General features: G+C 38.3%; 2 protein-coding genes across 2 annotated transcripts in view; both read left to right on the forward strand.

Annotated features, from left to right (window-relative positions):
* Window positions 1-13,476, forward strand: part of LOC145495875 (uncharacterized) — a 297,135-nt gene that overhangs the window by 121,346 nt on the left and 162,313 nt on the right. The gene's annotated exons all lie outside the window — the stretch shown is intronic.
* LOC145495925 (uncharacterized) lies at window positions 1,666-10,855 on the forward strand. The gene is made up of 5 exons (XM_081475525.1): window positions 1,666-1,923; window positions 7,284-7,604; window positions 7,813-7,962; window positions 9,896-10,009; window positions 10,708-10,855. Exons 1-5 carry the CDS (start codon window positions 1,854-1,856, stop codon window positions 10,839-10,841), a joined length of 789 nt encoding a protein of 262 aa, XP_081331651.1. The 5' UTR covers window positions 1,666-1,853; the 3' UTR covers window positions 10,842-10,855.

Raw genomic sequence — 13,476 nt, forward strand, 5'->3', positions numbered from 1 at the left:
CGCAATGACGTCCTGATATAGATATGTATTCAACATTCAGGCCAAGTTTATCACGAACCAACTTCAAAAAAAAAAAAAAAAAAAAAAACTCATTAAGAGGAAAACAACGAAATCAATGTTTAGTTCGCAATAAAGTACCAAAACAAAGATAGAGAACACGGGAAATGCCCTCAAATTTCCAGGATTTTAACAGAACGATTGTTAAAACATGAGTTTCGAACGTTCCTTTCATTAGAATATAACTTTAACTCAGGCATGCAAGAAGAAACTTGTTCCTGTAAGGTTAGTTGACAAACCAGACAGAAATATTTTATTCACATAACAAGTGCGTAATAATTTAAACAGGAAGTCTTTATGGCAGGAGCAGGAGGAGTCAAACTGCTACGAGCAGAAATAGCTCTGAATGACAGAGACAAAACAAGCCATCTCTTATTACACAGTGTTGGCTTGTAATGGGCTGCTATTTGGACTTCACTTCTCCATCTGGTGTTAAGCGGCCTTCACACGGCAAATTAAAGGTGGCAAACTCGTAGTTGGCAAACTCAAGTTGGTGTGTGTGAACGGCCCAAATACAGTACGCAAACACGTTGGCAAACTGTTGGCGACAAATAGAACTTGCCTCTACTCTCGTCACCAACCAACTTTTTCGTGTTGGTAAACTCGTTTCTGACGTGTGAACGACTGGCAAACAAGTGTTGTTAACTGTCAACCAATCAAAACACGCGCTCTGTTCACTTGATTTATTTGCGTAACACTTCACAAAGTGGCGGACGCAATTCAAGATGAACATGAGGCCACTTTTAAATTTATCGAAGAGGTTCACAATTGTCTGGCTGTGTGAAACGATTCATCTGTAGTCTACAAAGATACTAAAAACACACAAAAGAAAATGGAGGAGCCAGCGGACAAACTGGGTTTCGTCCAAACCTTTCTGTCTCTTCTCTTCTCTTCTCCTGTTTCACTGTTCGACGTGAGTGCCACTGCACTAAGTCGGCCATGTTGCAAATTACCGCGTGTTGTGATTTGACGCGAGTTCGACGTGTGAAGGTACGAGTTTGCCAACTTAAGTTTGCCGTGTGAAGGCCGCTTTAGCTCAATATACTATCTTACCATTTCCCACGAGACATAAAATGTAAAAATACTGATGAAGCATGATGTAAATTCAATTTCGTGAATGGCATTTAACTAACTTGTAGCCATCTTATGTGCATGGAGGCCTGCAGAATATAATGTTCAACATTCTTCCTATTTATTAAAAAGTCATATTATCATTACTACTTTTTAAATTGAATTAATTATAAGCTTAGCTCGAAGTTGCAATAACGTCCTAACATAGATGATTTATTATTCAATATTCAGTTTGATTAATCACGAGCCACCTTGAACTAGAAAACAATATATTAGCGGAAAAACAGCGAGATTAATGTTTAAATTTTCAATAAAGTACAAAAATAAAGGTAGGGAACGAGGTGAGTGCCAAGGAAATTCATTGTTAAAAACATGAGTTTGGAACGTATATTTCTTTGGAATAAAACATTCACTCATAAACAAGCCGAAGAAAAATAAATTATTAAAATAAAGGAGCCCAAGAAGGAATTTCTTCCTGTAAGCTTAGTTGAAAAACCAGCAGGTAGAAATATTTTGTTCACATAATAAGTGGGTAATTTAAACGGGAACTCTTAGTAAAAGTAGGAGGAGTCAAACTGACATGAGCAGAAATAGCTCTGAATGACAGAGATAAAACACGCCATCTCTTATTTCAGTGTTGACTTGTAATGAGCTGTTATTTCGACTTCACAACGCCAGACTTTCCATAAGACTTGAGAACTGAAGACGTTCGTTGCGGTTTAAAAATGAATGTTTCTGCCCTCCTCGTTTTTGTGTCATCGATTTCAGTAATGCTTCGTCCAACGCAAGCGGAGGGTGAGTTCCAAAATGTCTTACATTTTCATTGATAGCCATTTAAATCGCGTTTTATACTCTCCTACTTAGTGTATCCTAACATCAGCTTGTCTGGGCTGGCATCCCAAACTCTGCCTCATAAGCGGGTTGAGTTTGTTGTTCGTTCTTCTCTTCAACCTCTTCTTCTCGGTCATGTTTTCTTCCGGGTACTCCTATTTTGCTATCTTTATGAAGACCGACATTTTAAAATTCCAATTCGACCAAGAATTTGAGTTTGTCCGGATTTGTCTGAACACCGTCAATATTTTCAGTTAGAATTCGCAAAGATCACGCAAAATTGTCATGATAAAATTTTCTCAGGTAAAACTGACACGATATTTCATTAATCACTCACAAAAACGGAGAAAAATATGTTTTTTTGGTAACATTTTTATCTCCTGTCTGTCTCTTTGCGAAAGCAATTTCGAATTCGGTCCTTAATTGACGATACGCGAAAAGTTTAAAAGATAAGACTCATGCAAAAATATAAATGTACTTATTTAGTTCAATAGTTTTCTCGATAAAGATGGTAACGATGGTGATAATTAAGAGACTATGATCTAGATCACAGCCTTTTGTGATAAATTGGGAAACTAAACTTCTAAAAGTTGCAGCTCAGTCATTTTTGTCTTCTTTGTCTTTCGTGGAAGCTTTGTTTATTTAGCACTCTTTGGTATTTTAAAGCCGATAGTTGTAATGTCAAAATACTGTAAGATAAAGAAAACCATTTTCATGTAGATTTCAAGTTCTTCAAGCATCATCGCTAAGTTTTCCAGAAATAACGTTTGAATAAATCTAGCGGAATTTATTTGTAATTTGTCTCACAATTTTGTTGCGCATCTACGACGCAATTTGCAAATTGCAAATTGAACGAGGCGTTGTCAAGTGCAACACTCCCTGAATTGGACATGTCTCGCACGTTTTCCTTACAGCAATGCGAGGCATGTTTATAACCCAGTGTAACAGCGCCTTTTAACACGATTGCCGACGCATAACTCTTTACAACAGTTCGTACGAGAAATTGCTACTCGCTTTTATCTTATAGCATCAAACACGGTTCTTAAAAATAATTCTCTGTCAGCACATAAATAAAGACGAAGAGGAAGCTAGAATATCAACACCAGCTATTTTCTCACTAGATGGGAAGAGGGATCTGTGAAATGCGTGTCTAGTTTGTATTCTATCGCCAAAAAAAAAAAAAAAAGGATGATGCTGCATTTTTTGTTAATAAAATCGGCAAGGTAATTAATCTGACACCCATTGCTTCGCATTTTGTGTAATCTTTGAGGACAGATCTTTCAAAAACCTTTGAAAGGCACGGAAATTTGGAGTTTAAACGGCAAATAATCGAAATGCGGGCTTTCTTGTTATAGTCATAACGAACATATCCTACTATACGTAATGCTGTTGTTAAGAAGTATATTATCTGAATTTAATCACAAACAAAAATAGGAACTTTATGCCCATGAGTTGTGTCACAGTTTTGTCGGTCAGTCTTTTGTTATAAAGGTAATTATCGTTTGATTTCTGTAGTCACAAAATAAAAACGACTTCTTACGTGCTCGAAAGCACTCGACAATTAAAAAAGGAAGTTATTACCAGTAACAGGTGGATTTGAAATACCCACTTTCTTCACCGTGTAAAATTACCGTATGTCATCATTAAAACCCCTCAATTAAGTTAAATTATGCGGAAATCATCTTTGTTGTTTACGTATCTTGCGGTCTATAGGCGAGTATATGGTTTTCTCTTGCGCGAGCGAACTCAAGCGTTTCATTTGTTTTCTTTCGTTTTGTGTATTTGTTGAGCTTTTTTGTCTTCTTTTTGTCTAAGTGAGCGATATCTTGGATTCAGTGAGTTGAAGAAAGCAAACAAAAAGTTAAGGGGATGCGTAAATAAATTTAACCAGCTCTTTTCCAGCAAAAACATCAGCGTTACAGGTTATTAATACAACAGAGCATACCTAAAAACATAGTAAATGTTTTCCTTGCACGCTACGCTGGAAAAATTTGGAAAACGCAGCCGGTCATTTTGGATGGATTAAACCTTAGAAAGATAGCCGTGTTTTGAAATTCCTCCTGTTTGAAGAACGTTTCATGATGGGTTGGAGGAGGCGGTAGTCTTAACCATAGAAAGATAGCCGTGTTTTGAAATTTCTCCATTGTAGTGTGCACGCAGCCTGAGTTTTTCATCTCTTTTTCTCACAACATGAAGTAACTTTCAATGATTCCCCCACTAACCGCTCCCTAGATAGAGAGCGTTAGTGAGAGTAGGGAATATAAGAAAATCACGACGGCAACGACATTTGGAACGTCACTGAACAAAAGGTTTAATGAGCAAAACAATAGCTGTGCGAGTGCGTTACAATTCTTGGTACATTTCCTTGCCGTCCTCTACAAAACAACGACGTGAAATGACCAATTTTTGCGTTGTCTGGAGAACATGAACCACAATGACTAATTTTTTTGAAAAGAAATGCACCGTTGATAGGGCTGGAATACAAAAAGGACAAAGGAGGCCTAGAGGGCATCAGATTTCAGATACGCGCTGTGGGTTTACATACATATTCACCCCTGTTGCTTTCTGCTAAACTATATAGACTATAATATGGGCGCTTGCCACAAAACCAAAAGTTCCGAAATTTTCGAAACAGACGCGAATGGAACGGAAATTTCCTTGGAAAGGTTTCACAAAGTCAGGACATTTTTGGCCGGAAATTTTTTGGTCGAATGGAGAGTGCCCATATCTATACCTCGTTAGCCGGGAAATAGTTAGCAGAAAAATCGGCCACTCAGAAGAGCTAAAATTTCCTTTGTTTTACCTTGAGAATTCGCAATTATTGACATAGCAAACTTCTACATCCATAATTAGGCGGTATAAAATAGTTAAGCATTATGTACTGTAACCTTATTTTGCGCATTTCAGAGGCAAAAATAAGAGTGAATGTGTGGCTGTCCACCGGGACAAAAAATGTGTCTGTTGTAGACTAGGAGTCCGCTGTGGAGACGTGGCTGTTAGTGGAGGTTTGACTGTGTAGTCTATATAGTTTTCAAAAAGTAAGTAGCAGGAGTGAATATGTACGTAAATTATCAACACGTATCCATTAAAGACGAGTGTCTCGTAGGCCTTCTTTTTCCATCCCAGCCATTTCCCCGCTGCGTTTCTATGCCAAAAGCACGAACAATATCCCTGTTTTTTAAAGTTGAATAGGAAGGATGTCGCGTTTTATTAACGGTAATACAGTCGAACCTTTCTAGACGGCCGTTCTGGAGAGGTATCAGTAGGGGTGAAATATGACTTCCATATTTTCTTGGTATTCAATCCTTTTATCTTTAAAAGAAAAATGATCAAACAAAATCAAAATATATCAATAAGACAGAGACCAAACAGATATAGAGACCAACGACGCGCAGTTTAAGAGGAATAAAAATAAGAATTATTACCTGCTTTCACAGGAAGCGGTACTTTCTTGATAATTGTCTCGGTCTCTCGGACGAGGATAACTCTGTCTCTCGGACCGATAACTTCGTGAATGTTTTCAAAAGTGTTACATCTCCTCGTGTATTCTCTCACCGTTACGTTTTGCACTATAATTTCGTAACAATGCCAGTGAGCTTTAACTTAACCTTAAGTTAACCTACGGATTAAACCTCAAGTCAGTGGCATCAATATTGTCACCGTTTACAGACGATCCATTTTCCAAGTTGAGAGGCTTTGATTGAAGTAGAGTGTACCTGTCTACGTGAAACGGTTGTGCTGTCTACGCCAAACGTGATGGATGCAACTGTAATCGATTGTTTACTCAAGCTCCACCTTTAAAAATGTCTTTTTTTTTCTCTTGAAGTCAGGTTCGGCTGTGGGTCTTCCACAAAAATTAAAACAGCCGATATTGAACGAATAATGTGTGCTACAGTTGTCACCTTCAAAAAAAAAAAAAAACATAGGCGGAAGTCACATTTACTTTCATTTAACTGCAAATGTTTGCAAAAGCTAATCATGTGGTCAATCTAAAAGGAAAAAAAAAAATTACAAGCATACGTATGCGTTATTGACGAAAAAAGGTTTCCAAATTCGCTTAGTTTTGCTCTTGATGAAAGTAGCTGGCCAAGTTCCATGTTGATTTCACGAATGACGAATTTAACAAAATGTACCACACGTTTATGTCTCTTGAGGGGTACTTTTTCAGTTTCGACTTCAAATTCTGTGCACCAGTGGGCTTTTGATGGTATTGAAATTAGCTAAAATTAGCCCTTTCGCTCACGAGCTTCTATGAAGGTAATTGTATCGGCCTAAAATATTATAACATTTGGAGCTTTTGCTAATCAAATGAATGCTTTAGAAACAGCAAAATATGCATTCTGAGCTAGCCAAAATATATTGATAGACATGTTCGCGTTGATTTGTACGAGCGAAAACAAAATGCACAATTTTCGGCCATTTTCGGCGGCGGCTGGCAGATATAATGGCGATTTTTGAACTTTCCTGGATTTCGAAAAAAACTAAAGCGCTTCAGGGCCTTTGAAGGGTATTTTCGAAAACAATTCATTATAGAGGTGATTTGGGCAAAATATGAAGAAATCCGAAATTTCGCGACTGGAAACAACGCTGGAAATACTTTGGAAACGCAACAATTACCGGTCATTTTGGATTTGTGTTTGAGGAAAACTCTGACAGGGAAATCGCTTGATCATCGTGATGTCATCCTTCTTGAAAAGCCCTGTTTTCAAAATGTTTTCCGTCCACACTAAAACACAAGCCGGCGTTTTCAAATTTCTGTTCGAAGAGCATTTCCGAAAAGGATTAGAGGAGACGGTAAGACTAACCGTAGAAACATAGTCCGTGTTTTCAAATTTCTCAATTTTATTATGGACGCAACGTTATTTTGTCACTTTTTTTCTCACAAATTGAAGTTAAATTCAATGATTCCGTCACAAGCCGCTACTTAGATAAAGAGCGGCACTGAGATTATGTAACGGATCGAGGCAGCACCTCTGTTTGAGATATTCTTGTCTCCTTTTGTGTTTCTATTTCATTTTCTCGTTGTCTGTATAGGGCTAGAATTCGACGAATACGTTTCAAGTAAAGACTATTACCTGCTTCAAGATGATTATTTTATAGTCTTTTTTACATTTATTTCAAGATTACTTACAGGATTGCTTACAACCAACACCGTATAATAAGAGATGGCGTGTTGTGTCGCTGCCATTCAGAGCTATTTGTGCTCATTGATACTCAGCTATAATAGACCGAGATGCTCGCTTGCATCTAACAGTTAATTTTTTTTATATAAAGTACAAGAATCATATTACGCAAGACTCGATATTTTTCTTTCCATATGACAGTTTCAGAAGCTGACAGAAGTATGACCATCGCGGTGCTTCTGATGTCTCAGATGTTTTATAAACTGGACGCTCAGCAGTGTATAATTCGAGGCGAAAATTCCATCCGCGGCATGATGTTAAAAGGCCATACCTTTATCGAGGAGAAGACCGGAATCTGGCTTAATTGTTTAGACAAGTGTGATGATGACGTCAGATGTCAAAGCTTTAACTACGTCATCAGTCAAGGCATATGTGAGTTGAACAACCGCACCAAAGAAGCCAGACCTGAAGATTTTGTTCCGGACAGCCATCGCTTCTATATTAAACGATTCAGGAAAAGAGGTATTGCTCTTCTTTGAACAGTTCTTCTCTATCTTTTTTTGAGGATGGTAATTGTGTCGTATACAGGCGTGCCCAGAATCTCATTACATCCCGAGGACTACGAACAAAGCCCGCAGCTTTTCGTCGAGAGAGCTCAACAATAGTGGTGTTTAGTAATGACAGAAAAGCGCCGAGAAAAAAACAATGTTTTTGACTTTTCTGTTTTTAGTTCCCCTTGGATCCGTTGCCGAGTTGCCAGCTGAGTCGTGCGCCGAGATCCGGGCGAGTGAAGGAGAAGATGCAGTCAGCGGTAATTACTGGTTCGATTCAATTAAACCTGACGAGGTAGTCCTGGCTCGTTGTGACATGTCTAAACTAGGTAACTAGACGTTCGGGGTTTTACTTCGATTGATTATTTAGAAACCTCTTGTAATAAGCCTCATCTACGCGCTATAAAATGCCTCAACTTCCAGGCTGTTTCTATGATTAGAGACTCTGTATTCTGCAAAATAAGGCATATTTTCGATGCGTACAACCTTGGCGGTAAATCATTTTTTTTACGAACTTTTACATTTAAGTTATTTCACCTTTCTATTAATGTAATCTAACCAGCACTGTCAGTTTTAATAAACCCTTCTCGCAATAAACGTCCCCATAGCGAAAATAACGTTCAACACATGGACATAGACTGTTTAATCTATGAGATGCTCTTCATAAAGAAGAAGCCTAGCTTTAAAACCCAATCGGGCTCCCTCCGCGCAAAACTATTTGTTTAGAGTTAAAATAGCAATAACATTTATGAAGGTCATCAAGCCGAGAGCTACAAAGATGGGTTTCAGGTCTGCTATCTTCTCTCGACTAATAATTAACAGTCAAACAGGCTCTATCTTCCTCGTGCAACTGACAGCGGGTGCTCAGAACCAGAAGATTCCCACCCAGCAAGAAATTGTTTGTGGAACAGAGATATTTCAAGAAGCAGATCCGTTGCCATTCCCTGACTGGATTATGATGATGATGGATATCTGATAAAGATGTTTTGTTTTTCTTTATAAAAAGCAAAAATTTTAAAAGTTACTTAGTTAGTGATCTCTTTTGCCTATTTGCTCCGGGCTGGGCTACGTCAAATATATCAACAGAAGCTATTGCATTTTAATCCTTTCAATCTTTTCTTCTAAAACAGATATCGATGACTGCGCAAGTCATCCCTGTAAGAACAACGGGACCTGCACAGACGGAATGAACGGATTCAACTGCAGCTGTGCACCAGGATTTAATGGCGCAAAATGCGAAACAGGTAACTATAGCCAAAATTTATTTTCCCTCGGATGTTAGGAGTTTTTAATCTCTTTCTATGTCGCTTACTGTGCTTTTATTTTTTAAACTGCTTGAAAAGGGCAGAGACATATATTTTTGCTGTTGCAAAGTTCTATTGTATATGACCGATATGTGATAATAGATTTTTGGCCTGGGAAAGCACTTCTGTAAAACTTGTGAAAACTTTCTGGTTGCGAGGATCAGGACCGGAATCTGTTAAAGGGAAATATCTTCAGAGCCGCCAACAGCACTCAACACTTAGGTCCAACGATATCATTTTAATCCAAGAACGTAACAAAAGAATATTTTACAAGGCACGGCTATTTAAGCCGAAAACACAATTCTAAAGGTTTACGAAAAGTTTTGAAAAAATCTCAACTAAACGTTATCTCATACATTTCAGGAAGCTCGATTAGCTGTAACGGAATTTGTAGTTTTCAACATTAATAACTTTCAAAACAATAAAGGGAGATAACAGTTCAACAAAAAGACTATCACAGGTAGTAATTACAGCTCAGCGCTTATTACAGGTATGATCTACAACAAAAACAGGTGTTTGCTACGGTTAATGAGCTGGAATAGGAAACTGTAACTTAGAAATGCAAAATGAACTAAAACAAATATGTCTTAACCGAATATGTAAAATATACTAAATAATCTGATTTTCTCTCCTCACAGTTATTATCTTTCTACCTTTTCCCCTTACAACAGATATCGATGACTGTACAAGTCATCCCTGTAAGAACAACGCGACCTGTATAGACCGAGTGAACGGATTCAATTGCAGCTGTGCACCAGGATTTAATGGCACACAATGTGAAACAGGTAACAAAAGCCAAAACTAGTTAATTTTCATTGATATTCTACGATTTTGAATCTCTTTCTAAGTTGTTTGCAGTGTTGTATCTTTTAACTTCAAGCATAGTTTTGTTGTTGGTTGTTGCAGGTTCTATCGAATGTGACCGTTATTAACTTTCTGCCTTATCACCTTGAAACAGATATCGATGATTGTGTAAGTCATCCCTGTAAGAACAACGGAACCTGTACAGACCGAGTGAACGGATTCAACTGCAGCTGCGCACCAGGATTTAATGGGACACAATGTGAAACAGGTAATCGTAACAGATAACATCACCAACCTTATAATTCGTGTAAATAATAAAACAGCGATGTTCACAGATATTTTTGCTTATGCATTTTTGACTAAAGAAAAGCACATTTTCTCCAAAACTTTCTTTTTTCTCCATAATTCTATCCAGTTGACCTATCCAAGTCTCTAAGGAGCGAAATCTGGGCCGATAAACGATCTTATGCATTTTTGGTTATTTTGCAGATATTGTTGCTGTGGGATTTGTCGTATACCGTAAAATGCTGCGTTTAAGCCCTGGGCTCATATAACTTCATAAGGGATTTGGGTGGGCTTAAAGACGGGCAGGGGAGGCTTATTTCCGGGCGGCCTATAAGCGAATAGAAATATTGTTTCGGAACGAGGAGTTGTAACGTATCTGGCCAACGAATTAAAGCTAATATACCATTACATTTATAATACACTTATTGTGTAAACGGAGAATATGTTTCAAAAACATCTCTAAAACACTAGTGTGACTGGAGCAACTGGAAAGGACCAGAACGTTATGTGATTTACACATTAGATGGGCTCGTATCGGCGGGGGGTGGCGGGGGGGGGGGGGGCTTATATCGGGAATAATATCTTTGTTAGCCAATAGAAGGGTTTATATCGGAGAAAGCTTTAACGTGGTATTTTATGGTATGACCGTTTTTAAATTTCTACCTTATCCCTTTAAAACAGATATCGATGACTGCGCAAGTCATCCCTGCGAGAACAGCGGGAACTGCACAGACCGAGTGAACGGATTCAACTGCAGCTGTGCACCAGGATTTAATGGCACACAATGTGAAACAGGTAGTAGTTCGTGTAAATAATAAAACAGCAATGTTAACAAACGATTAGGAGCCAATAAAAAGGTGTATTTCCTAAAAATTGACAGCCACTGGAAAAGGGAAAACAAAAAGAAAGTCGTCTTTGACTATTATTGCCACGAGGAAACCAAAAGATAAACCTTTTTTACGAGCTGCTGTGAAACTTCCATCGTTTTTACTTTTCCAGCAGAAATGTTTTAATTCCTTCTTTACAGTATATTTCCTTGTAAAAGTTTGCCTGTGAACGGACACACGACCCAAAGTTACACATGCTAAACACATTAGGGCGTGTAGTTCCATCGTCATAACCTCCAATCTGGTGAAGGGGGGACAGATAGGGAATTGACCGCATGGGTATGGCTTCGATTCAGGGCCGATTTTACACCTTTTGTGGGCAGGTGGAGGCGAAATGATGCGAAGAGTTAGTTACTTAGACGAGTCAACGAATTCAACTGCAGCTGCGCACTAGACTTTACTGGAACACTGTGAATGAGATAATCGCTGTAGATAACAACAGGTAATACCACATGCAAGTAACAGGGATGAAACACCTACAATCGATGGGCAGATGGCAGTACTGTGTGGTTGAGATCACTGAAAGTTTCCCGTTAGCCAGCCATACGATTACTCTAATAAAATGTATCTGCTATAGATATTTCTATATGCCGTGTCATCACTTTAGAACTGTAAAATCTTTGGAGTGGATTTAAGGCGCCAATTCTACTTATTTTCCCTCGTAACAAGGTTCTCTTGAGATTTTTCTGATACTTTTTTTCGCCTTTTTAATGTGTAAAGTAGTTTATTTCCACCAGAATTCCCTTTTATGCTCGTAATGGGACACTTAACCATCCATTGTGACATTGAAATAGTAACACTTAGATCCCTTTGTTTTTAGACATCGACGAGTGCGCTGCACAGGTCGACCCATGTAATGCTGTTGGAAACTCTGAGTGTAAGAATACGAATGGATCGTACAACTGCCAGTGCAAAGATGGATTTGTAAAGAACGGTGCTATTTGTGAAGGTGCAACACAGTTTTATCATTAGTAGGGATATCTTCTATTCTGTTTTAATTAGCTACAGTTAAAAACTTTATTTGTCGTTATGTAAGGACGGTTTGCCACATTTAAGAATCTTATTTAACAAGTAGGCATGTATCAGGATAAAATAAGAAATAACCCATATGAAGTTAGAATCCACTACATAGTTGGTTAAAGTATCCCACATGGTATTCCTCCAGCGGTTTATCCAATGCCAGAGAGTAAACATACCTTAGTGGAGAAACCCTGACGCCGATTGCGATGTTCTCGCAATTAGAGCCGATATATATCTTCGCATGAAGGACAAATTTATTCAGCTATGGCTTACATACAGGTTACCCAACAACATTTGAACTGGAAATTTAAAATGTAAATATGAAGATTTTCTCGTATAAACAGACAAAAAGGTGGTAATTAATACCTATTGTAGAAGCTATATTTCGGTGGCGAGATTTTTTAACAACCTTGTTCCCAGGAAAAATGGAAACGAAGACAAATCATATAGAAATGTTTGTGCATGACCGGATGTAATAAAGTGATGTAAAATTGAACAAAATATATGAAGTGACTGTATTCAAACTACAAGTAACTCCCAACGACACAGCACGACAGAGGTATCTACGGATCAGGGGAGGGTTATTTACGTATTACTTTGTTTGTTTTTTTTAGTTGACATATGTAAGAACTACCAAAATCTGACAGACGCGGAAAGAAGATATGACTACGCAACACAAGACGACATATGTCAAATGTCTTCTGTGTTTAGCACATATTTATTTACACATTTGTGTATTTCCTTTAGTTGATGTATGTCACTGGCAAAATTACCAAAATCTGACCGATGCAAAAAGACGATATGACTACGAAACACAAGGTGACGGCAAATGTGAGAACACCCTCAATGGCTGTTATCGCTTCCAAGGAGCTGCAGGTACAAAAATGGTGACCACATGTCCACCGCGGTTCTGTTGTGATGCAGTCTATCCTGTCTGGTTGAGTGGTGGTCATCCTACAGTGGCTGAGGGTACAGTCACAAGAAAAGTCTGCATTCATAAGTCTACCTGTTGCTACATATTTTTCCCCATTCAATTAAAGAACTGCGGCTCCTATTATATCTACAAGTTATCACACCCGAGGGATTGTCCTGTCCGATATTGCAGTACTGACTAATCCGGTCATAGCATGTGTATGTTTCAGTTAGCTTCAGTTGAATAGTAGTGGCAAGAGACTTAGATCATTGTCTCTCTTAGTGCCAAGCGGGATATTACTTCCCGACATGATTACCTACAGTAAAACTTAACCATGGCCTGGTTAATTTTTTCAAAACATGACCAAGCTGGGCCAAAATTAGTGTTACCCATTTATAAACTTCAGCCATTTTTTTTCTCTCAACTTTTGACGACGGCTTACAAGCTCTAAGTCCTCTAAAAATGAGCAAAGAAAATACTTTACCCACGAAAGAAAACTTTAAACCTCCATCAACTCTTAAACCTGGATTACAAACACAATGCACATCGAGTTTCAGGCGTTTCTCGGGAGAAGACTTGACGGCGTGACATAAGACGGCTGTTTTTTTTTAGGCAAGACACTGTAACGCT

This window comes from Orbicella franksi, chromosome 8 (assembly GCF_964199315.1).
Source record: "Orbicella franksi chromosome 8, jaOrbFran1.1, whole genome shotgun sequence".
Taxonomy (NCBI): domain Eukaryota; kingdom Metazoa; phylum Cnidaria; class Anthozoa; order Scleractinia; family Merulinidae; genus Orbicella; species Orbicella franksi.